Genomic DNA, 25,959 nt, shown 5'->3' with positions numbered 1-25,959 from the left:
AGCAGGCTGACAATATTCCAGTGCTCATAGGCCATTCAGCTGCAGTCAGCCAGAGATCATTTTTGTGTAATCTGAACCCGCATGCCTACATAGACAGTTCTCGGCCCTACCAGCTTTGCCGGGGCAGCGTCACAGACACCATGCCCCCCCTTTTTTTTTAGCTGATACCCCCAACAGCCAGCAGCCCTCCCCTCAGATTCACATGGCGGCTGAGTATCTGCGGGGTGGGGCTGGAGCTGGGGACTGTTTTGAAGTAAAAGCTCACCACGGCTTCTACGTGGCTGTAAAAAACACCAACAAACGATGGACAGGAAACTGAACCTAAACCGAGCCGAGACGTTCTCCTTCGTCAACCCGTGGATCAGATATTTCCTCTTCTTCTTCAGCTTCTTGTTTTGGGTGAGTAAAGTCGCACGGCTGAAGGAGCTTTCTGAGGGAGGAGGCACAGTGACACGGCTGATATGGTGTTCCTGAACACCATATATTCCGTCGTATTAGTTCAGAGCATACAAATCCTCAGCTATCAGGGAGCTGTAGCTCTCCAAAAAAAAAAAAATGAAGATCTGCTGGAAAAAGAAAGCCAGAAAACTCGAAAAGTAAAACGAAAAAAGAGTATAAATAATGAATGAAGAAATATAATTCAGACCGTGTTCTGAGCTGCAAACAGCAGGAACACCCAGCCGCCCTGCTGCTTCCTATTTTAAGTTTACTACAGTTATATATGGACCCTGAGATTTCTCATACATCACTGTAGCAACTGTTGAGTGGTACATTCTTATCAAATCAGTGGAGCACTGACTCACGCTGAAACATAACACCTGGCAACTGCTGGTAGTCGTCTGAATGCTTCTATATATTTTCGCTCAAGCACCGTTACTGGAAAGTTGTTGTACAGCGTGTCGTTGGCTGCATTGTTTCACGACATGACTGCACAGTTTTGGAGTCCATATTATATACAGCAGCGATTCCCAACCACGGGCAATTATACCCCAGAGGGTGCTTCTGCAAGAGTCAGGGCATATATGGAGAGAATATGAAGTAGCTAAAAAATACAATTATTCCAAAAAGTCAGTGCCTGAGCCAAAGACTGAGAGTGTGTGTGAAAAGCAGTCATAGGAAGCAAGATGAACTCTAAGCAGTATGCTACAATTAATGGATACATAAGGCAAAGGCAGCCACAGATCAAAAGTATTATTGAAATGGATAGTGGAAAATGGAAAGCATTAATAAAAGCATTGCGTGAATCTTTAAAGTAGTGAATGATAAACAAAGGAAACAGCTTAAACGCGGATAAAGTGTCTGAGACATTTAAAGAGCTTAACACTAGCCACAAGTATCACATCAATTAGAAAACAGCTAGCTCAAAGTAATGAGTAAATTATTCAAACAGAAAGTAAATGAAGATATGGTTAAAATATAAATTAATTAATGGTGGAAACAGCTTAAACTTAATGAATAAACCATCCAAATCGTTGACTTAGACGTCATAAAGCAGCTCAACTTCATACATCATTTAAATAGATTACAAATGACAGAATTATAAATAAATGCATCATGTGTTATGTTCATTAAAAAACAGTTGTAATGCCTTAAACATAATGGTTAACAGCCACAATAGGTTAGCATAGACTTCATGAATACATATTTATTTATTAAAAAAAAAAAAAAAAGATAAACTGTTGAAATAAAGTCATGGAACAAAGGGTCAAATTTAAAAATGATAATCCAGATCACAATCAATATCCAGCTCAAAGTCACCAACCTAAACATTGGAACATTAATGAATGCACAATATCCGATCTTATATAACTAATAGTATTAAATAACTTCCGGTTTAAAATCCACTCAAATGAACACATTTGCTATGCGATGGGTGATGTCACCGAAGGGTTCATCTGACAGAACTGTAGCGGTGCGTCACACACAAAAGGTATACAGGCTGTATACAATCTACCAAGGGAACAAAAACACAGAAATTACCGAAGCTCCACTGCTGTTTATCAGAGTAACCAGACAGGCCAGGACACTACAGGGACAGAGAAAGGTGTAGGAGACACTTTCATGCAGCCATTAAACCCTCCATCAGGCTGTTTGTCCCTCATCAGCTCATCATCATCTCACACACACACACACACACACACACACACACACACACACACACACACCGTTGTGACTCTGATTCCCCTTTCTCCTGCCACATTACTACTTTAAGCACATGGATCACATTTGTAGCCTTACGAAGTCCCTGCACCTTCATCATAGCACTGTTCATCCAACCCTCCACAAACACAGAGAGGAGGCGAACACTGTATCGCTCTCTTGCTGTGTTTAGAGCCAATCAGCAATAACCGCAGCCCCGGCAGCCTGGCCCAGTGTTGACTTTGTTTATCAGACACCGGCTCAGAAGTGAACAGCGCAGCCCCTAATCCATCAGGCCTTTGTGCCCGCGTCCCCGTGGCTCAGTTCAGCTGGCTTTCACCTCGGCACACAATCCGCTGGGAGAAGCCCAATTCATCCCTTTGAAAAGCCTGAAAAACAGAGCTGGAACACATTCACCACGTGTGCGCGTCTCCCGTTGCGAATGCAAACCGCCAGCTGCACTACATACGCACACAGTACGCACACACAGCGTGCAGAGTGACAAATGGAGCTGCAGGTGCACACACTCCTACACGACAGAGAACATGCTGTAAAAAAAACAAGACAACTTAAGTTATCAAGAAAATAAAGTGCATCGCTGTCTTGTGTTTTCTTCGCTATCATCCTGACAAGACAGATTATTGATTCAAGAACGTGTGGCAGATGAAAACGTACCGTCTCAAAGTAACAATTTACTCCTCCGGAGCACACAATTGGGTCGGACGAGGCGGCTGCCGTCGAAAAAAAAAATTACACCTCCATCACAGCGGATTATGCCACGGACCACGGATCCTCATGACCTCGAGAGATCTGAGGCTTCCAGGCTTTCCAGACAGAAACAAAACAAATCCATGTTTGTACAGGCTGAACAAAAGGCATTCGGTACACAAGCACACAGGCGTTGTACACACACACACACAATTAGTAATCAGCAGAATGTCTGTGAATCTGGCAGCTGGAAATTAAAGCCAAGCCATGCAGATTGTTATTCAAGGTGAGAAAAACAATCAAGGAAAAGGAGTAGAATTAGTGTTGACAACGCAATCAGTGGGAAGCACGCGTTTCACCCATTCCCCACCCTGCTTGCTGTTGTTTTGGGTGTCCTCTGTTGGGGTGGACACGTCCTCAAGCAGCACCCTTACTGAAAGAGCACAGGAGGCTGCCCTGTGCCTGCATGTTGTCACTGTTTTGAGACCTCATTAAATTACATATTCTTCATCTACTGCGCGCTCAGTGTGGGCCGCCACAGTCTCTTTTGTGTTCAATATTTTACACAGTCGAAGCTTCTTTTTTTTTTTTTTTTGCAAACTTTTTCTTTTATTTTGTAAGAAAAGCGCCGAGCAGGTCTCCACAACCCCAAACTCCTCACACACACACACACACACACACACAAATCTTTGCTTTTTCTCAACCCTCTAACTTTCTGATTTTTTTCCCTCTCTGCTCATGCCCTTGTTCATGACACTGAGAGTTTCTTTTTGAAATACAGTCCACCTACGGCAAAAACACTGCTCAGTCAAAAGAAAAAACCGGGTGGATAATAACCGTGACTTTTTTCTAACCAAGGTCAAGCTTGGCTCGACGGGGAGCTCCATACAAAAAAATGCTCTCGTGTGCTGGATTCTGAAGGATAAGTCTTTGAAATCGTAAGTGGGCCGAGTCTGTCAGAAAAAAACGAATCCTCCAAATCGACGCCCTCCATAGCTGATGATTAAAGCAGAGATCCATATGTTTTCTTATTTATTCTTCTTTCCGCTGACATCCATCCGTCTGTGGTTGCACGGCTGCAGGTGCTCTCTTTACTCCGCAACCGTCTGCTCGACACTCGGAGCAACACATTTTCCTCCCAGCAACTTTTCGTAAAACAAATTAAAGCACACCCACAGAATAATAACAGTGGATTTGAAGTGGCTGATTGGGACAGAGATGGATCCTTACTCCCATTTTTTCTTTAACTGCTAAAAGTATGTAGTTTTTGGGCAGGAATTGTAATCAGAGGAGAAAGAACTTCATTGACTGGGTTTAAAACTAAATTAACATACAGACCATGAAGGACAGCAACATTTCTGCCATCTCTCTAGCTTGAAACACTCTTCTGTGAGCCTTGTGTGAACATAAATTTGCACCATTACCGCATTAATATTGTAATTATTAGAATTCTGAGCGTGCATTTTCTCTTCAAAACTACGTAATGCCCCTTTAGGGAAGTTTCTCATTATGGGAATAGCATTAAATCATTTTCTTGTCGAGAGTTACTGTAGGAGCAGTGATCACTCTGTCCATATGTTAAATATGAAGCTAAACCTAGGAGACAGTCGGCGGAGGTTAGCATAACAGCTAGCCTCGGAAAGCCATAGTGTAGGAAAGGAGTACAAAAAAATCCAGATAAAATGTTTGAGCGTTAGAGGTGCTGCCAGGCCATTTTGGATACCTTTGAACAAGAACATGCGAGATGTTTCCAACCGCTTCTCTATGCTAAGCTAAGTCAACCATCCCTTGGCTATGGCTTTAAATCCAAACATACGTCACAGTGTGTCACATTTCTGTATAAAAGTGTTATTTTTGATATTTTTCGAGCTGCCTCATAAAATAGAAAGGACTTGTGTAGGTCTTGTGAAGTAGCAAGGAGGGAGGGGATTGCTTGCTGCAAAACAGACGCGAACATTAGCTAAAACGACGCGTACAGCAGCGTTAAAACGTCTAAAAATGACTGGAACTCGTGGAGTTACGTACGACATTTGCCCAATTAATTACAACAAAATTCAAACCCAGAAAAAAAATCCATAATAACATTCAGTAACAGTGTGATACGTCCAAGAGTAGACGAAGTCTGACCTAGCATGAAGAAAACTTAAATTACCTCATCTTTGAACTTGTTCGACCCGAGTCACTGTTTTCATCAACAAAAAATGACCCCTGGTGACAGAAACCACACTTTGCATTTAATGGAAATCGATGTTCTCATCAAGGGAACGAGAGAGAAGAAGCGTGAGAGTTAGCAAACGTTCCAAAAAATGTCAAACTGTCACACCAAATCCTAGCACATTTTTGGTTTTTCTGGTTTTCCACCGTCACGACAAGTGATTCCAGCACATTTTGGCAGCTAATTACAAAATACCAGATGTCTCTAGGCAAAATGTGAAGCTGAGAACAGGGGAAACGATGTGCTAATTATGCTCAAGTGTTTTTGTGGTTAAGAAATTACAGTTTACCTCTTTTCTTTCTCCAGGTTTTCTCCTTGCTGATTGTCGCGATCGGGGTGTATGCTAAAGTCCAGAAAGCTACAGGTACACCCACGACAGATTTTTTTCCACACCGTATATCATTACGTCCGCTAAACTCCGGCTTTTCACCGGAGAAAAGAACCGTTCCTCCATGCACCGCGCTCTCTCAGGCTGCGCTGGTGTGAGTCTTTGGCCTCTTTTAGCACGAAACAATTAGCTCGTCAAGTTTGGTGGGTTGGATAGTTTTTAGCTTTCTCCCCGTTTTATCTCGTGCCATTGTTTCAGCATTTAATTTGAAATAATAATATAGTGCATGGACAACAAAAAGGATTAACCTGGGCACATCCCACTGATTATTCCTCTGTATGCTGCATAATCCATGACAGATCACTGATATTTTAAAGGACTGAAGCAGGCGGCCTGTTTAGGAGGGGAGGATGGGATGACAGAAAAAGGGTTTAAGGAAGGGAATGACCTGAAAATAGAGAGATGATATTAGAGCAGAGATATCTAAACGGGGGATGTTTTGTTCCTGTCTTTCTGCCAGACACGGTGCGGGACACATTCCTCATCGACCCGGCTGTCATCCTGATTGTGGTGGGGGTGGTCATGTTCTTCATCACCTTCTGCGGCTGCATTGGCGCGCTCCGAGAGAACATTCGCCTCCTCAAGACAGTAATAGACACAACACATTACTAATACTGGCGCTCTGTGTTTTGCTTCCGTTACGGAAGCTCAAAACAGATTTAATCCAAAACCAAGTCTGGCATCTCATGTGCAACGAACAAACCTGACAGTCTGTTATGATTCTGTCTTACTCAGGTTGGGCTTAAATATCTGTGTCTTACTCTTTGCTCTAGTTCTCCTTCAGCCTGACATTGGTCTTCCTCACCCAGCTGGCCATAGCGATTCTGGGCTTCTTCTACTCCGATCAGGTACTTGTCTCACGTACTATTCTGTGCACTAGCGTGGTTCCTCTATAACACAGAGGGTACCATAAGGACACGTTTGGTAAACCAGCTCTCTTCCGCAGTGACACCATCAGCCACGAATGCCCCTGAGCGCAGCTGATTTGGTGTATTGTTTTTCCGGCTGTCTCTCCGGACATTCTGCGCATTTATATAAAACTTAATAAGACATCTGATGCCGCAGGGGGAATGTCTTGTCAATGTCTGAGCTTCACAGCGTACACTTAAAAACACACAGTGTTTGTGTCGCTGTCCGTAAGCTCCGAGATGTGTGTCTTAAGTTTGTTTTGTAGAGGAAAACATTCTAATTCTCTCCCTAGGGTGCACTGGCTTAAACAGACTTAACTGGAAAGTGCTTAAAGGATTAATCTGGTTTATTACAACTTTGGTCCTGCTTTGTTTTGGCCCATCATTTGTAATTACAGTGTATCACATGGTGGGTGAAGTCAGATGATCAGACAGATTTAAACAAACGCCCAGGTCAGCCAGACTTCTGTGGTGGAGAAAATGTTATTCCCACTTAAAACAACTGCCTTTTAGGTCAACTTATACACTTACACACTACAGACTTTCTAGGTGGCTTGCTTTTAGTTTTATCTACAAAAGGAAACAATTTGATGACTTTTGTGAAAAAGCACAACATATATTATGTACACAGTTGACTCAAACTATTTTTCCCCACAATGCAATGCCCAGAGTAAATGCAGGAGCTTCACGCAAGTGCAAAAAAAGTTAAAAGAGCTTCAGAGATCTTGTGAAACATAGCGAACTCAAATTCTGACAACATCTTGCACATTGCACCTTGAGAGCCGGGTCCAAACCCCAGTATTTAATGAGTTCACAGTGAAACAGGATTCTCATTATTTATTAAGTACAGCTCAGTCAGTACACTAAAAAGAACACTTGATATTTTGAGTGTGCTGTTGATGTACATTATTTTCCCAGAGTGCAATGCACAAAGGAGACGGAGCTGCTCGGAGCTGCAATAAAACTTGGATGAAATAGGACTGCAGATGGCGGAGAGACAGCTACTGAAATATCTTGCAAACATTTTTTGGAGAGAGACATTTTGTTTTGCCAATTGTGAAGTTTAAACGACAAGAAATGTATAAAACTAATGTACACAAGGCAATGTATAGTTTGGCATCCAGTGGAACTGTACGGTATCATTTCCTGTTAGTCTAAAACGGCACAATGTGTTGTTGTCTTGAATTCTACCTGCATAAAACGTACTGTACAAACAGTATGTTCGGTATGTTCCAGTATGCACTGTATGGGGGTTGGGACAATTTGACCGGTGAGCCGGTCAAACAAAAGCAATATCATATTATAATTAATATGAAAAATATTATAATACAATTTTAGAAGCCTCAAGAAAAAAAAAAAGTTTTGCAGAGTTTGAATAATTAACGGAATTTTTCTGCTAAGGCTTCTTTTTTTTTCTATCCATCCATTCGGAAAATATTAATCACTCTTTGAGGCCTTGTGGGGGCTCCAAGCCCTGAATTAAAGTGCTCGTGTCTGTGTGACAACAGTTAACACAACTGCGCGAATGTAAATGTATGTGCACTCGCCTGAGCTTCCTGTATGACCCCTGTGGCCACTTCGGAGGCTGAGGGGGAAGGGGAAGGATTCCCCCCTCTAGCATCCACTCATCTCCTCCAGTAACATCCCATTAGGGCTCCACCGAGAATAAAAACACACCAGCTAACGGTGGCAACATTCAACGACATCAGCGTCTGGTGGCGAGGTGCCTGGTGCCTGATGATACCTCTCTCTTATCCCCTGTGTTCTCTGTCAGCGCTCGGGCTGCCTGCTGCTAAACAGAGCAGTTTAACAACCCTCGCAGCATCCTTCCCCGCTAAATGATTCAAATGCTTCGGCACTTCAAAGTGGAACCAAATGTTCCATTTCAACAGATCCCTTGAAGGAGACTTTGCCGCTAATGACATGGGGAGGTGTGACGGTGGGCTCCGAGGCCCACGAGCATATTTGTACCACATGGAAAGACAGAAACACAGGGGAGGGAAGGGTGCGGTGGGGTGGGGGGTGGTGTAAAAAAATCCTAACACAATTTAGCAAAACTACTTTAGGATAAAAATTTCGGGCTATTTTGATACGGCTCGCAGTATTTATCAACATAACCTGCTCTAACACGGCTTGTAATGTGAACAATTCAGACAGCCTTCAGCAACCAGCGATCACTGAAGTTCATTTCAAGCTTAATGAAAATTTTAAAGTTCAACAGCTAATTAGCATACACCGCTCCTACACGCATATATTACATCTGAGCACAGCCTGTGCTGCCGTCGCCCTCCTTGTTTTCAGAATCTAAAGAAGGATGGCGCTTTGCATTTAAACACTTTTTCAAACCCCAATTTTCCATGTGAGCATGGAAAAACATGAATATTAACAATGCAAGACCTCATTAATAGCCTGAAAAGGAATGGAATATAATGGACGGCGAGAGCCAACAAAATAAAAGTAGCACACCATTTTTTTGGAAAACGTCTGAATCAAGCTCCATTTGGTTCAAAGTCCTCCTTATTCAAACTAATCAATTTAATTTATATTTCATCGGAGTTGTGTTTGTGCAGCTCAAGTGGAGCTGATGAAAATGACCACATTACAATAATAACAAATGGGCTAAGTTTGAGTCATTATCCGCCACAGATGAAATAGCTTAAATCCTGCCTGTATGCACTGCATCGGGCATGCATCGTGTGTATTGATCTTGGGAGGCATGAGTGGTTTATTCTCATGGCTGTGCTGCTCTCCTGCAGCCATCCCACTGCAGCAGGAGGCCTTGCTCTGCCGCCGTCTCGTCGAGATACACCACACAGGATGCTCATACATACCGAACGAGGGGACGTGATTATTTATATTCATTTTCACATGAACATATATATGAGCATAGAATATTCAGTGCGGAGACTAATGCTGCAAATCCCCGCCTAAAAGCTGATTTGTGTCTAACATGTGTCTCTTGACGGCCTTCTTTTTTTATTAAAAAATACATCTGCAGTGCAGCGCTACAACATGCGTATAAATAATGTGCATGCAGATCACAACACTGTGAAAACCAAAAGAAAGCGACCTGATCGAACATTAATACATGATACATAATACTTAAGAATTGGTTTTAACTGAAGATTCGAGGTTATCCACGACGCGATCCCTGTTGAGTCGAGTGAGGATTTCCACGGCGTCTGTGCAAAAGGAAGCTCCACAAAAAAAAAAAGAGGCCCTCTGCAGATCTCTGCAATAGACACAGCGCAAGTAATTAACTCAGCCACAGAACCTCAGAGGCTTCACCATGTCACTGAGCACCTTAGGAGCCTGGTTATAGAGACATCTGTAGATAACTTCACCTCCGGCAGTTGGATTTTTGTAATGAAGTTATTAAAATTTTACAGATTGCTTTTTTTTTTTTTTTTTAGAGAATTGGCAAAACTCATATTAAGATTTTTATGCTGTTGATAAACTCTGACGTGCTTTGCTCTCTCTCTGTCTCTCAGACTCGGGATGCTTTGGGAAAGTTTGTGAAGAAGGCCATCGTGCACTACAGGGATGACCTGGATCTGCAGAACCTGATGGATTACATCCAGCAAGAGGTGCTGTGGACAATTCCGCTTAGCTAGAGCCGCTGTGCGTGTGTCTGTAGCTATCCACATCACACAAGCATTCATATCGATCACGGCTAGTGGTTTATTGAAAGTGTCTAAACCGAGAAAAACCACAACCAGGCACCACACACAGCTGTGTGTCTCGTGTTGATCTCGGCCTCGGTGTGGGCTTTTCCACAGGAGAGGCTGAATGTTACATGTAGTTCCTGCGCTCTGTGGCTCTGCTCATGCGACATTCCTCTTCCATCTGCACTCATTGGCACACTTGTGAGCCTGGGTTTTTCCCATGGGAGAAGACCAGTCTGGCAGGATGTGCAGCACAGAGCATGTTTCTAAATATATACCTGTCCTGGGCTCTCCTCTCTCTCTCTCTCTCTCTCTCTCTCAGTTCAAGTGTTGTGGGTGGAACAACTACACAGACTGGTCTTGGAACCTGTACTTTAATTGCACACATGAGAACCCGAGCTCCGAGCGCTGTGCCGTGCCTTACTCCTGCTGCACTCCCGTTCCTGGAGAGGTGCGTCTTGGCTTTACAACATAGACTGTGTGGATAAACTGATATAAAAGCTTCAAGGGAGAACTGCCAGCTGTCTAGAATGTTTGAATGCTTCAAAGAAGACTTGTATTGAGGTGCAGGCCAGCGAAGGGCATTTGTTAGCTATAAAAAGAGGTTTCGGAGTGGCGTATAGCACCTTACTGTGTTACAAGGTGTTCTGCAGCAAAACCTCTCGGCCTATCAGTCAACAAGGACACACAGTGTGTACAAGTTTCAGACTTTCTGAACCAGAAGCTTCAAATTCCATCAGTTAGAGGCACAAAAAAAAACCCACCAAAACATACATATCCAACAGCATGCATAAGTCTGGCAACTGCTGCCTACATCTCAGATCTGTTCAGCGATTCAAATCAAGTCTGGATTTGTACCCACTGACAGCTGTTTCCCCCAGTTAGAGATGCAATTGACCATTCGAAGCCTATTAGAAGGATTAAGACAGGGGACATCATTTTATATACACAGCTAGCTCGATACATACAGGAAAAATAGGAACAGAAAAAGTCCATTTGCAGAGGTAACGTCTCTTAAATCAACACATTTCATGGATTCATGAGAAAAATGCTAAATGAACTGCTCCTTGCCACCACTGTCACAGTGACTCACATTAATGAAGATGAAAAATCACCTTTTCAACAATCCTGCATGCACCGACTGACTCCCAACAATTAGAAGAGATACATTTCAACGAATATCTTTAAAGCATTAGAATCCAGAATTATCTAGGCACCATATCAATCTGTCAGTGGCCTGTACAGCCAGAGTTTCCTGACAGTGACAAACACAATTTGCATTATTTTGACACTGAGTAAGTAGCAGTGTGTCAAAACTGCAGAAGCTTGATCTCTGTGCCTGGAGGCGACATCACCATGTCTGCATCTGCAGGTAAAAGATGTTTTTTAGTTTCCTGTCCTTTCAGCAAAGTAAGTTGTCGTGAGAAGAACTGGTTGAAAAACGACCGTCCTGTTTCTCCCTGGTGAAGAAGCTCCAGCTTGCATTAATGATGAAATGAATGGTGCGTGGCTTTGATCGTCTTAGTGAGTCAGGAGCCAGTTTCATGAGATGATTTGCATCAATAAAAGAAGTTCAGGATGACATATTAATCGGGGGAGAAGTCTCTAAAATCAAGCCGGACAAACAAAGAGTGTCTGCTGAAGCATTGCATGCAACATACAGTGTTGTTATAAGCCCAAAGTAACAACCAAACTGTGAAGCAGCGTTGGCAGTGGTGACACTTTTCACTTTTCCGTGAAGGTTTATGAAATTCTGTCGACACTGAATCAACAGCCGCCTGCACATGCACAGCGAATTATAAGATTCACAATGAACAGACGATAAATATGTGCAAAAAAGCGTGCATGCTAGCAAGGAACCAGTTTATATGCAAATACCGCCCTCGTACATGCATGAATACACACGTGTGCATTCACATAAAGACACATAAAGATGCATGTCTAACCTCTGTGCAGGCACACAGCAGCACGGCTCCCTGGCCGCCAATGACAATGATGCCGTCTAGTTTGTGTGATGAAGACAGAACACTAAAGAGCCCATGTAGGTCCATCACACTAATATTGATTAAACATCCCGCTACACGTAAAACAGATCACAGCAACCTTTTTCTATATGGGGGGGGGGGGGGGGGGGGAAATCAATTAATTAAATGCCAGTAGAGCTGATGCAGTGCTGCAACCTGCTGTCCAGAGCCGGTAACTGCGTGGGATCTTCAGGGACTGAAAAGCTGTCCTCGTCACATTAAATGGACGTGGTTTTCTCTACGCTTGTATTCCATTTCTCTATTGTCGGCAGATTTTTGTACAAACTCTCCCATGGCTGCCAAAATGGTTCATATCTTTGTCAATGCAAAAAAAACACGATGAATGTGAAACAGTTGCCTGGGGAGGGTTATTCTGAACACTGGTCCCAGTATTTAGTAGGTCAAGATACAAGGGTCATCTCTGGAACTCTCACTTTTTCTCTCTCTCGTACAGGCAGTTATCAACACTATGTGCGGTTTTGGGGTTCAAACCCAGAACTACCTGGAGGCAAACAAGTCAATCTATCCGGTGGGTTGTGCGGACAGAGCGGTGATGTGGATCGAGTCGCATCTGTTGCTGGTGGGAGCAGTCGCCCTGGGTCTGGCCTTGCCTCAGGTAAACCCAGACATGCACTTAACTTAATGCAGGCTGTGCACTAATTGCAGTTAGCAGTGGCAAAGAACTGCTACCAGACGACTCTGGGATGAAAAAACTCCAGTCTTCTCTTAAATAAGCTCATACACACACACACACACACACACACACACACACACAAGTCAATACAGGCATCAACTTGGGGCTACCCTAATTGAACGAGTAGCAAACAACATATTGACGGGCCCCAGCGCTTCAAACTCAGACTTGCGTATCGCATTTGGACCAAAGCTGCGAAATTCTCAATCTGCACCCCAATCAATAGAGGAGCCTCCAAGAACATCCCAACACGAGGTCAGATGGTCTCAGGTAGGATAACCTCATCCTAGCACAAAAGAAGATCTAATAAAAATCTTATTCGAAAAGAAACCAGCGGGTGTAAGGTTAATATGAGGCTGGTGAGATAGAACTGATTTACAATGGAGGGTTATACCAAGACAGCAATAACTAGGCACAGTGGGACAATGAAATTTTAATGGCACATTATTCATTTATTACACCGTTCTAGTCCAAAAGTGCAGGTTAATGTTCAACCGAGGTAAAAATCTGCGTGTGATACTGTAAGATTACGTGCCTAAGACAGGAGAACACTGACAGTTCCCTCCTCCTCCTCACCAAGCCTCACTGCACAACACAGCCCAAATCCCACAGCATTAAGTACTGTTAATAACTCCAGTCAATATGTTAGATTGGCCATGAAAACAAATTAGCACTTATCAAGAGCTGCCTCTAAATAATTAGTCCGCTTACTTATCAAGAGTGATACAGGTGCTGTCACATTGCATTCTCACACAGCGTGCAGCTTTGCCACTGGATCTTTAGCCTGATCTCTCTCCCGCTCTCATATCTGGCTGATTGGGTCCCCAAAGATTCTTCTGAGAGGGAAGCATGTGAATTACCCATGAGTCCTGTCAAAACAATTGCATTAGTATTCCAGTTGCTTTGATGTGCAGGAGATCTGATGATGAAGTCCTCTTTTTTGTCTTGCACATCCTAACCAAACACCATTACTGGATTTGTCTGGCTAACAAGCCACATCTATATCAAACTGTTAATTATTGAAAAAGCCCTGTTAAACACTCTGTTTACCCCCTAATGTATGTGTGTCCTCGCCATGAGAAACACTGTGATCAGCTCTATAGGAAGTTATAGTGTTCTAATCTCATAAAAATGAGGACAAATTTATTTAAAGTGAAGCAACCAAAACAGTGTTGTCTGAATATGAAATGTTCGCTCCCTGTGCCAAATGAGCACTTCCACAACTTCCAAAGGGACCTTGAAATGCTCAGCACAGGCTGTACTGTTACAGAAATTCTGTTCTTAATCTAAAGTGGCTGCTGCTGTCCTCTAGATTGCAGGCATCGTGCTGTCCCAGATGCTGATCTCTCAGATCCAAGATGAGATTACCTCAGTGTTGTGAGAGCGGGCCGACACGGGGGGAGAAGAGGGAGGAAAAGAACTTACAGTACTCCTCTCGGATCATCTGACATGTGCAAGGACGTTTTTTTTACTGCTACCGTATCAGCGCGAGTACATTTCTTATTCTAAATGTGCCGTTGCCTGCGGGCATAAAATTGAGGTGCACTTTATCTTGTTGCTCAAATAGTCATCACATACAAAGTGAAAAATGTATATTTATTGCTTTTGAACATGGTTTTTGTATTGATCTTGACAAGATTTTATTTATGAAAAGTATTTATATTTACATGTGATGTTTGCAAATAAAATTTAGAAGAAGAAAGTTCTATAATTGCTATACTGTATATTGATTAGAGTTGTCAGTTTTGTAAGCTAATAGAATCAACACACACAATGCATTATGCTACTTATCATGCAAATTGGCAACCTGTGGTTAAAATTAGCTCATAACCTTGAGAAAAGTGCAAATTTGCTCACTTAAAAAGCTTAACAGGTCAGCAATCTAAAAGGGCACGGAGGAGGAGTGCTGTATAAACACTTTCACAAGTCTCGACAACAGTGCCAAGTCCTTGCCAGCTGGTGAAGGAGTCTCCTCTAGCCAAATGCAGGCCTGTCAGATATTGGTGTTGTTTTGATGGTTTTTGCATTTGAACCTTGCAGTCAGGTCTAGGCGTGAAGAGCCAGGGCTCTCTTCATCAGACGATCCGTCATAGGGGAGTCTGGCCTCACGGCATCACGCTCCACTACAAGACATCTGCAGGTATTCACCGCAACACAAGACAGAAAAAAAAGACATGAACACAGACTGAGAGATGAGCTGAAACTGATCAATAATGTAAGTCTAGCATGACGTATGAACAGGGGGTGTTGGTTACATAACGGGACCATACGTACATTCCATATGTATGATGGAAAGACAGCAACAAGAGACAACTCGCCCCGGCAGCAACTTTATGATATCATGATGAAATCCAGCACTTCAAATAGTGCAACATCTTTCTTTTTTGCTCCCATAATCTCTCAGCAGATTTTCACATAAAAACATGGATGGCCAACACTGAAATTGGAAAAGACTGAAGCGTTCTGTTTGGCCTGAAATCCCAGTTGTGCATTACCTTGCCAGTTTCTGGTGGTGCTCGTTCTCTGACTTCAAAGCTGCATGAATAAGCAGTTGATTGAAGACATCCCTCTGTAAACAACAGTGGACAAACCCATTAGTAAACGCAAACCTGCTCCAACACTGTGTATAGGGTCTGACTACCCTGTTGAGGTATATTGTATGTACACTGTTGCACCTTTGGGAACAAGTTTTCTGAAAGAACGTAGAGTCCATCAGCGTCCATCACAGAAATTCATTATTCATACAACGGCGCTCCACATTCTCACGTTATGTATGTTTGTGGCTTGAAAGCCTTCAGTACTCAAGCAGAGCGCTCTTCACCCTTGGCCTATTTCACAACAACAGGGATTTCTGTTTCACTCAAGAAAACATGATACAGTACGATCAAAGATATCCAAAGAGAGTAAAGCCTCAAGCCTGCACACATTTCAACAAGAACACTCACTGCAGTTAGGTTGGACTTGATTTTGTTTTGTTTTGCCCATTATACCCCTTTCTTGGACTTCACCTGTGCATCACTACCACCGATATCCACCATGTGGTATCGTAAAGGGTACAGTAGCTCCACAGCTCCATTGTAGTTGCCTTTGTTGTACTCCATCATGGCCTGACAGATTGGTACACCGACAGTCCCAGCCAGCTGATGTTGCTGATTGTCGCCGGGCTCTCTGTAAAGGAAATGAGTGTTTTGCAGCAAAGGATAAGAAATGTATAGGCACACCTATAGGTTTAGAAAGTAGAGCAGGGGAAGTGAAGTTAATTTGGGGTGAGTAACAGTTGAGAAATGGCAAACATATCATATAATTTATAGTTTTCATCTACTGTATTTAACATTGCTTGTGAGCATGTGACAACAGCATGTTTCATATTTGTTAAGTCCATATGAGATAACATTATTTAACATTTTGGAGAATTAAGCCTTCTAGAAGACACAAATCCAGTGTATAAAAAAAAAAAAATGTTTTACTTTGCTTCTGTGATTTAAGGAAAACCAGACCTCCATGTTGGAAGCTGAATAAAAGGAAAGCTGTGAATGACGCTAATATGTAATCTCCTTCATTAAAAAATAAAACAAACATCAACAAATTCTACAGAAAACGCTCTAGGTGGGTTTATTTATATCAGACTGACAAGTTGATTTTTCGCATTACTCCACAGAAATGTGAAAGTGAGGCTGTGAGGCTTTCTGGGATTATCTTACGCTTAAAGTCACTGCCTCTGACTGGAAGAGGAAGTATGTAAAATTACATTATGGCAAAATATGGATTATGTAAAACTGTGCAATCCTTCCAAACAGAAGTGACACGGTATACTCTATGCGAGTGATGGAATTAAATAAATGCAAAGCTCAGGCACGTCCTCAGGGCTAGCCTGATAATTCAAAGGAGCTGTGTTGAGCTTTCTTACTGTGTCTCCCGAAGGTGCATCATCCAAAACTCTTGTAACTTGCATTATATTATGTAACAGTGAAGAGCATTTACATGGTTTTAAAATGGAGCTTTTCTGTGGGTTGTGGGACAAAGCGCAGAGAGCACAGGCTGTCCGTGGTCAGAAATCACAAAACTCCAGAGACGCAGCAGCTGCTGGTGCATCTGCTACAGAGGGGAGACCCGGGTATCTCAGACGGACTGCAGCTCTGAATTTCCTTTCTGACTGCATTCGCTCTCCCTCTTGCCATCCTACGCTCTGCCTTGTTTCTGTCTCAGTTTTACATAAGGCCTGTGTTGCTCTTATGTAACGCTGACAGAGTGTTGAGGTGTGCAGTGAAGGGGAGAAATGGTGCAGAACTTACTTAGCCAATTCCTGGAGGCCCTCCAGCAGACGCTGAGAGGTCCTGCTCTCTTTAGCTCCCAGCGACACCATGAGGAAGTGGAGGTCGTTAAACAAGGTCACGTGATCGTCGGTGTGTGGCTGTGTAACCTGGAGCAGCTCTCGCCAACGGTCCTTCACGCACATGTCTGACACATGCACCAACACAAACACAAATATTGCTTGAAGGCTGCAGGATGCAAAAAAACATGTTTTTTTAAATGTCAGCAGGTGATTTAGCGTCTGTTTTTAGTCTGAACAGAATAGAAAAAAACTGCTCAGAGGTTCTGCTAATTACACAAAACACAGCACTCATCTCATTAGCAGTTTCACTTAACACCATACTATCTTAAATAATCTCAAATTAGATGTTGGAGTAGCCCTTCAGCCCATTAGCAACACATGAAGAGTTGTTGCAGCACCAACATCAGCAGGGTGCACAATTAACTTTTTTGTCAGACAAATGACTGGTGAATGCTCAAATTTGTCCAGGGATTCAATTGTTTCATTCATTGTTCTCTTGGCTGGTGAGCATATTTTACCAGCATCTGGCTAATGGCTAGCATAACCAGACCTATCTTCACAGTGCTTTGCTGGAGAAGGTCTGGCTGCAGCCGATTTAATTCTGTTATATGGCAAAAAAATGCTCTGGCCTGTTTCTATTTCTTTAAACCAACCATCAAAATCCAGCGCTGCGCTGCAACAGTGCCCCTGCACTGAAAATTTTGCAAGTGCTATTTCAAGAATTTTTATCAAACTCTGACAAGCCTCATCCAAGATATCATATGTGATAGACTGGAAACTGCTTCTGTTCCCTTCCAAATTGTCTTAATGCAGACAGTGGTTCCACTAGCAATTATACTTTGGCATTGGCACATATCTTACCCTCCATTTCAAGTCTGCAGAGCATTGAACTGGCATCTACCATGTCCAACATGGATCCTGTGGCTTTACAACGTCTGAACACCTTATGAAAACAGGACAAATTTTCACTATTCACCTTGAAAACTGAACGATTGAACAAGTAGCTGTCAGCACACAAAGACATTTTTCAGAGAAATACATTTTTAAATACGACATGTTTATCTCTTGCTGGACTTGCACTGTGACATGTGGTTAAACATTCATGAAATTCAGCTAACTTGAGAATTTCTGTTGTGTTCGGACTTATCGCAGTGGTAAGTAACACTATGAAATGTTCCTGAAGAGACACGGGACATGAAAGGTCTTTACTTAAAATTTCTCTGTACTATTTTTAGAGTGGATAAAAAAATAATCAGTTTTGGCAGTTGACAGTGAAATGTTTCTGCACATGGACTTGATCTCCATTTGCGCACACTTGCCTTCTTCAATCGCAACAGGCAACAACACATTGCTTTTAGTCTGCATCCCCTGTGTATTCGAACATGGCATAGCTCTTGGAAGGAAGGAGTGCGTATGTACTTGGACACATATGCCTTTAAAGTTTGGATGCAAACAACACAAACCAACCTGAGAGTCGTATATTTGCAGAGCGTCTTCGTATTGCCCCTGTGGAGGAGGAAGAGGTGAGAAAGATGAATTTGCATAACTTCAGACTTGAGAAATAAGTGGGGTTGATAGATTGTGTTGCACAGAACTCAAATTAATCTGGGAATATAATCAACTCCAAACTTCAAACAACCCTGGGGAAAGGATATCATAAATACAAGTTCCACAAACACTCCTATTACCAACTATTCGCTTGACTGAGAAAACTCATTAGAATCTTTACCTTCTCGATGAAGTATAGAGCCCAGTGCCAATAGTTATGACTGGCCAACACGTCAGATCCCTGGAATTAAACAATACATTTTTCAAATACCTTTCCTAGGGCTATTTCAAGATGTAATTTCATTCAGTGGACTCTGACAAACTGTACAAAGCTGTACGAGGTTGCTGAGACGTGATTCATCAAAGACACACTGCCTAAGGTTGTTACCTGCCAGTCTTTCTCTCTACCCTCCATGAACTTTAACCCTTTGTCCACCTCTGCTCTCATCTCATAAACATGGGCCACAGAGTGGACAGACCACGCATCATCTGGAGTCACAGCGAGGCCCTGCACAAGAGAGTTCAACAGTTAGCAGGGAGGAGAAGCTATTCTTATAGAGCAAAATGACAACTCAAAAATAATGGCATGCTCAACTCTCAGTGGCTGTCTTTCATTTCATCTCTGATGTTCCTCAATCTTTTCTCAAGTGACCGTCGTGTCACAGCTACTTTGTATGCATTACGCATTCAGCACAGAAGAGTCAGGCTGCTCAAGACTGAGAGAGCTGCTTATTATTGCTGTTCGACTGCAAATTGCTTGCAAATTGAACTGACACAATCACACACACAGCCAGGGCAACCTGGCTACAATAATGACAGCAACAGACTACAATGGAGAAGAAAATCTCACCTCCATCGCTACTTTCTCAGCCTGGTCATAGAAGCGAGTCTCCAGGAGACCAAACGAATACAGTCCTTTCAGATAGCTGAGGACACAAAGAAATCATTACAACATACAGGGCAGAAAGGACTGCTCAACACCTATTGAATTTATCTGACATGCTGAAAAGCCGACACTAGCTTTGTGAACAACATGTTTAATTGAGCAATAACAACAACAGCTAAGATGAGAATGACTTCTAGTGATCCCAAAGAGGAGGCAACCTGATTGTTACATGAGCATCAGCTTTTGTGGGGCATCATGTTGATTACTGCCTTCACATTACTGCTTTGTGGAAATATGGGCCTTTATTTTCATTGAAGTAATGTTGGGACAGATGCAGGAAATGACATTCTAGATAAGGAATTCAGAAATGACTGCTGATTTGGTGATGTCTGATTCTCTGTGAGAAAGTTGTGAGGGAGTTTGATGACAGTCAGCTGACAGTCACCCTCTTAGGTAACTTTAAAGGGACATTATTCTGAGGAAGACATGATCAGTACTGGAATGTGTGACTGATTGAGCCAGCCTTGTCATGAGGTATGTAACCATTGTCCTGTTGTTAACTGAGATGACCTCTTCATGCTGTATGTATAAAAGATCTGATCAGTCTGTAATTCTTCAGAGAGTTAGCAACTCTCTCACAGAATACTGAGGACCTGTCTCTGTTATACAGACATAGCTTGCAGACGTTTGACAAGCAAGCCCTTCTCCTCCTGCAGGACAGTTTGGTTCATTCACCTCAACAGATTCCTCTCCACATTCTCAGTGTGAACCACTTTCCCACATCCACCAGCTAACCTGCCACACTACAGCAGTAAACACCTTCATTAGTGTATACACTGCCTGTGTTTGCAGGTCAAACAATGGTGGGTTTCTAACAGCCAATAGCAGCAGATTGGAACAGAAACGAGCAGAAACTGGACAATTGTTTACGTATCATATTGGCCAAACTAATAAATATTTCTGTATCAGTGAACGTCAAGCTAAAATTAAAACATGCGCAAATAAATCTACAGATCTCTGATGCAGCTACATCTCCATGTGACTCCAGGTTACACAGCCTATCTCTGTTTGATAGGATCCGGCACCTCGTTTGTTACAATCAAAATCAGTAAATACATTAATGCGTAATATATAACGTCCTCCATTCTGTTACTTGTAAGTTGCTTGCTTGCCTAGTTTAGATGCTTTCTATATCTGATTTTAAAAGAGAGAAAAAGAGAGATAAAGGGAGAGAGGGGTTGGGTTACACAGTGATGGATAGTTTCAGTTTTGTGCACGTCAAGCCAGCTATACTGACATGTGGTTTAATGCTTCTTAGTGACTAAATATTTTGATGCTCAGGATTACAATATTCTCGGTGAAATGTTTAATGGAGTACAGCAAAATTAGGATTTATGTGTGTGTATAGGTACGTGATTTCCGTAGTGCTGAAGCAAAGCAAGAGAGGAGATTGATAGACAGGCAGACAGAACATGTCACGTAGTTCATTTTTTAAGCCTGCTGCCTTTCGTGGTTGTAAATAAATCTTTCGGCCCCAATTCCACTACTACATCCACTGTAGCAATCCACCATAGAGAGAGAAACGACAAGAAGGTGAAAGGACATTTAATATGAGAGAAAGAGAGAGAGAGAGAGAGGATATGTGCTGCAAATAATTCAAATAATACAGTTTTTTCCAAAAAATGCTCAGTATTACACATCCAGCTGTACATAAGCTTATTATTATTACTTGCACAGTCATTATGAGCTATTGAATACATCAAAGGCCCATTCTGTCTCATTGTGTTTTACATAAACCTGTTAGCAGTACAAACTCAATTCACATTTCTAAATTACTCAACTGTGAATAAGCTCATCATGATGACACAGTCACCTTATATATTATATGCATTAAAGCCTAATGCAGAAGTACTTTGAAGACCCCCTTCACTCCCATAACATATAGCCAATAAACTCAAGTCAACAAGTTTTAACTTCCAAAGCTCATGAATGCTTCTTGTAATGTATGCCGTCTTCTATACCTTGACAAAGGCATCTGTGGTTTCCAGTAGGGCAGCACCCGGGCCACAGAGTCCCTCATCGGAATTTGGGCTCCCATGTAGAAGTAGGCATCATGAGCAAACTTGAGAGCCAGCAAATCAGTGGGGTGATCGACCAGAATGTCTTCCCAAACATCACTGGCCTTGGGAAAGTTTCTATACGAAAACAAACATGAGTCACTGTCAAAGAAGAGCAGAGCTGTGTGAAGGACAACACAATTAGCATAACAGGAGAATAGCACAGACATCAATATGCTTTGTGCTGATTGAAGGTGCCTTGAAAAAAATAAGTAGTCCTCCAAGACAATGTTGAGTTATAAAATGTCTCATTAAATATCACAGTATATCTTACTAAACCACAGGGAATAAAACACTGCAGATAAAATACACATATTACTTGTTCGGCTGCGACTGAAATTTACAGAGGAGTCTTTGGCACACAATGTAAAGAATTAAATGCTGAGGATCTGAAGCATATGACTGCATCACATGAGGAAAAACAAAGAGGAACTGAATGAATGCTGCTTCATAGATAACAACACATTCTTGTAGTCTTTTCACAGGCAACCTATTTCCTCTGGCATAGTGGCAAACAAAACTGATCTCTTCTCTGCTGGGAACTAATGTTGCCTGACTGCACTGTAGCACTTGCTACAAAACATGTTACATTAAATCAATGGAAATGTCTCCTTGTTGGTAAGATTATTTACCAGTTTGGTATAAGGGGGGAAAACTAAATCTCAAAAAAACTCAAGTTCTTTGTAGACATTTAAGTTCAAGTCTGTTAAAAGTTTCTATACAATGAGATGTTTTCACTATATTTGATTTTGCAGATTGTGACATACCATATAGTAGTAGTAGAACAGTATATTTGGAAACTGTATATTTAGAGTATATTTGAGCATTGATCCACTTGTTACTTCATAAAGTTTTGCCTATGAGTGGTAACTATTGCACTGCATGCCTTTAAAGAAAATGGAGGTTATATGTATAGGTCAGAGTTCTAGACATTTCTTTCAAAGCCCCAATGTAGCAGAATAAATCCATGTTTTCTCGGATGCCCTATTACTTCAAAGAAAACCCTATATCCTATAGGACTATACTGTTATTTATATATTCTGTTTTGACTGCACTTCCTGTAGCAACTCGTCTCTATATCTTACCCACGTGAGAAGTGCTCCATAGCCCTGACATGAAGCCTCTCTCTAGGCGTGATGTTCTGGCTGTTGGCCAGCTCCACTGTCCGCCTCACAGCGCTGGCCAGACGTTCATTCAGACGGGGTGAGCTCGCCGTTCCAACCAGCTCCAGGCCCGTACTGATCACATGGCCCATTACTACAGGGAAAACAGAAATCACTAGTCTTTTCTCCTGGACCTTCTTAATGCAATTTAAGATGAGAACATCACAGTTCGAGTAAAAGTTTTCCTTTAGTGTCAAGCCAGATATGTGAAGGGGCACCTTTAGGTTTACAGTTTAAACAAGGACACATGAGGCCGCCTGCTGGTAATTCTCTGTATAGTTTGTTGATGTTACATCTTGATGTTACTCCAGTCATTAATTACCCTTTAGTGAAACTTTGTTACAAAGTTTTTACTCAGTCTGAATTTTGTTTGACTTCTTTGTCTTTCATCAGAGACTTCGAGAGCTTAAACGAAGACATCAGCAAAGATAATTGTGTTTCACTATTCTGATTTGGTCGAATCTATTGCTTATAATTCATGATAGCAATATAATTTATCTCAAACCAGAAGACCTCAGTTTGTTTTCATTGCTCAACCACAACACAGACAACATTTGAATGGTCTGAAGCAGGTAAAGTCAAAAGCAGCTTGCATGTTCCCTGAAGCATCAGCAAGTGTTGAACCCGCACAACAGAAGCTTGATTCATGTGCATGAACAACAGCCAAACATTTCAAACACTTAATGAGAGCTTAAACTGAGCACATTGTGATTAACACCAGCATCTAAAACATCAATTAAACTCATACAGGTACTTTGTTTGACAGACAGGTGCAGATCGACCTCTGCTTCATGAACTTAGGTCAGTACTTTTGGTTAATATGTGACAGCATGGGAAGTCACTGCTATATCAAAAGGTGTTATCATTTTAGACACACAGCATACGTATTTACCGGTGGTTGCATGTTAGTAATTACACCTAATTATACACATTATGCCTGCACTAGGATTGTGCAACATTGCCCCAAAATAACACGACAATATTTCAGGGCATGTCTGCAATAATTATATTCACAGCTTGCAATGACTGTTACGCTTGCCTCACAGGGTTTTCTGGCTCTCTTTGTACTCAGCCAGGTGCATCTGCTTGAAGAGATGACATAACATTTTCTGTACTGTTGCCGTCTCCATGCATTTCTTACAGATGACTGTGGTTTATTGTCACCAATCCACCTCCAATTACTATTACTCTAAGCCATGATTGTTGTTGTTACATTACGATACGTCATCTTTTTTTTTCTTTTACCATGTTGAAAATGATATTGTTATTTTCACAAACCCCTAATGTGCACCTATTGTGTGTTTAGTAAGATATTAAAATGTCTGTCATTACAAGGGTCCATCTGGAAGTGTTTGTCTGAAGTGTCTCTTCTTTTTGCCAGTCACGGTCCCTTCTATAGATGAGATTAGATTACTCAGTGTGTCCGGCCTTATTTTCCATTGTTTATTGACTCCAAAGCATGAGAGATGACAAGAAAGCTTTTTATGATCATTGCTCCCTCTATGTGCTATAAAGATTCATTTCACGTAAAATGTGTTTTTGAATTCTCATGGTCGACTGACTCGTTTTTAACCTTCTCTGTCAGCGGTATTTAGACTGTGACTGCAGATAGTTGTTAAAGAAAGATTATTTGTAGAGCAAATTTAACCACCGCTAGCTGTGCGGTGCCTATTTTCAGGAAGGTTTTGTAAAACAAATTGATTAATTCTTAAGACAACAGAGACTAATAAGTGTGTGTATTTATGACCTGAAAGTAAAAATTGTATTCATCAACCAAGAACAAAAAGGACTTTGAGGAAATGACCTCTCCTATGTTTATTTAAAGTATAGAGAGCCACAGTCATTTCTTAATTAGGTTATTTTTGCAGGGGATAAATTTAGTGCTGTTACCTTCATCCCTTTTATTATTTTAATGTTAACCCTCAACACTGATTGCTGTTGCTTCCTTTTAACTCCGCAGCTGCATCCTAGTCGGGTCTACTTTTACAGTGTCCATGTTTAGTCAGGACTTGCCTGGTCGAGGTGAAATGACCACACAAATAACACAGAATAAAATGTCCATTTCAGGTATAGCGCTTGACCACATACCTACTTACCAAAGTTAGGGTCAGCTGCCTGGATAGCAGAAATGCATCCTTCAAATCCTCCCAAGGTGTCATCATTCCTCCACGTCACGTACTACAAAGTAACTACACGGTGTTAATTGCAGTTCTGACTGACGTGCATACAGCAGTCTGCAGACACCATCATAGTGTGTGCATGTATTATGTGCAGTATAAAGTAGTGTCGTGGAGGCTACCTGAGTGAGTAAGGCGTCATACAGCTTGCAAGCCTCGTTGCTGGTGGTGGACAGGGGGAGACCTTCTGCCCTCCACGCCTGAAACAGTCAAAGATGAACGCAGACATAAATGAGTGCCCCGCAGAGGAGCGCTTAAATCAAATGTGAAAACTGCAGCACACGTAGCTCAACTTCTGCGCCTCATTCAACAACAAACTGATAATAGCAACATTAAAAACCAGACAAAGGTGTGACATGCGTGTAGAGAAAGAGGCAGACTGACATGTTTGCCTGCAACGGCTCAGCTAACTTTTGCGTTCTTGTGTTGGCTGACACTCCGCCATATTTTCACTTCAACATAAGTTTACTGTAACTTCTCGTCAGTCCCTCATCACCTCCTCTCGCACCAAACACGCAGCCAGCGTCGCTTCTTCGCCACGCTACTTCTCTGCAGAAAATGATGTAGCTACTTCTTCCTAAAGCCTCGTCACCAACCTGGCAGTCTCTGAAACTTGAAGAAGGCATGTTGGCGCGACGCTCTGACCTCCTCACAGACGCTCTGCAGCCTCGAGCTGGATCAACGGCTGATTTATTAAATACACACCGGATGTTAGCCGTGGCTGCATTGATTTCAAAATAAGTGCACGAACGAAATACATAAAGTTTGTTTCAAAGCAGGTTTTTTTCAATGTGCACATTGTTTTTGAATGGGGGGGGTGAGGTTTGTGGACAATATTAGTTAGCAGCAAGCTCTTCAGCACCTACAGAGCCGGCTAATAACAATAGTAATTGGCTGGGTCCTTGATCAAGCATTTGTGTGTTGTTGTTTTTTTAATAACTCAAAATAATGACTGTATTTCAAGCTAGAAAACGTGCATCTCTCTCCTCCCTCC

The 25,959-nt window shown here is 42.1% G+C and overlaps 2 protein-coding genes across 3 annotated transcripts; one reads left to right on the top strand and one right to left on the bottom strand.

Annotated features, from left to right (window-relative positions):
- Positions 1–161: 161 nt before the first annotated feature.
- Positions 162–14,456, top strand: tspan33b (tetraspanin 33b). Its single transcript, XM_030427073.1, has 8 exons — positions 162–399; positions 5,369–5,426; positions 5,911–6,038; positions 6,224–6,298; positions 9,850–9,945; positions 10,346–10,474; positions 12,502–12,663; positions 14,054–14,456. Exons 1-8 carry the CDS (start codon positions 304–306, stop codon positions 14,120–14,122), a joined length of 813 nt encoding a protein of 270 aa, XP_030282933.1. The 5' UTR covers positions 162–303; the 3' UTR covers positions 14,123–14,456.
- On the bottom strand, positions 14,319–25,685 carry ttc38 (tetratricopeptide repeat domain 38). Of its 2 annotated transcripts, XM_030427070.1 has the most exons (14): positions 25,562–25,685; positions 25,088–25,165; positions 24,885–24,966; positions 22,711–22,882; positions 21,530–21,703; positions 19,473–19,548; positions 19,011–19,130; positions 18,804–18,863; positions 18,542–18,580; positions 17,936–18,017; positions 17,034–17,199; positions 15,750–15,909; positions 15,237–15,310; positions 14,319–14,875 (listed from the first exon to the last, which is right to left on the bottom strand). In XM_030427070.1, the coding sequence occupies exons 1-14, from the start codon at positions 25,589–25,591 to the stop codon at positions 14,788–14,790; spliced, it is 1,401 nt and encodes a 466-aa protein (XP_030282930.1). In that variant the 5' UTR covers positions 25,592–25,685; the 3' UTR covers positions 14,319–14,787. The 2 variants fall into 2 exon arrangements, with proteins under 2 accessions (XP_030282930.1, XP_030282932.1); XM_030427072.1 differs by lacking the exon at positions 25,562–25,685 and having other exon boundaries at positions 24,877–24,966.
- Positions 25,686–25,959: the final 274 nt, after the last annotated feature.

This window comes from Sparus aurata, chromosome 8 (genome assembly GCF_900880675.1).
Source record: "Sparus aurata chromosome 8, fSpaAur1.1, whole genome shotgun sequence".
In the NCBI taxonomy this organism is placed as follows: domain Eukaryota; kingdom Metazoa; phylum Chordata; class Actinopteri; order Spariformes; family Sparidae; genus Sparus; species Sparus aurata.
This window is presented reverse-complemented; position numbering and strand designations above follow the sequence as displayed.

What these genes read in the sequence shown, in the direction of transcription:
- tspan33b (XM_030427073.1), top strand. Translation starts at nt 304, where the DNA reads ATGGACAGGAAACTGAACCTAAACCGAGCCGAGACGTTCTCCTTCGTC. An exon ending in TAAAGTCCAGAAAGCTACAG is followed by an intron (nt 5,427 to 5,910) that starts GTACACCCACGA and finishes TCTTTCTGCCAG; the next exon opens with ACACGGTGCGGGACACATTC. An exon ending in ACATTCGCCTCCTCAAGACA is followed by an intron (nt 6,039 to 6,223) that starts GTAATAGACACA and finishes TCTTTGCTCTAG; the next exon opens with TTCTCCTTCAGCCTGACATT.
- ttc38 (XM_030427070.1), bottom strand. Translation starts at nt 25,591, where the DNA reads ATGCCTTCTTCAAGTTTCAGAGACTGCCAG. An exon ending in ATGACGCCTTACTCACTCAG is followed by an intron (nt 24,967 to 25,087) that starts GTAGCCTCCACG and finishes GTTACTTTGTAG; the next exon opens with TACGTGACGTGGAGGAATGA. An exon ending in CCACAGATGCCTTTGTCAAG is followed by an intron (nt 19,549 to 21,529) that starts GTATAGAAGACG and finishes TTGTGTCCTCAG; the next exon opens with CTATCTGAAAGGACTGTATT.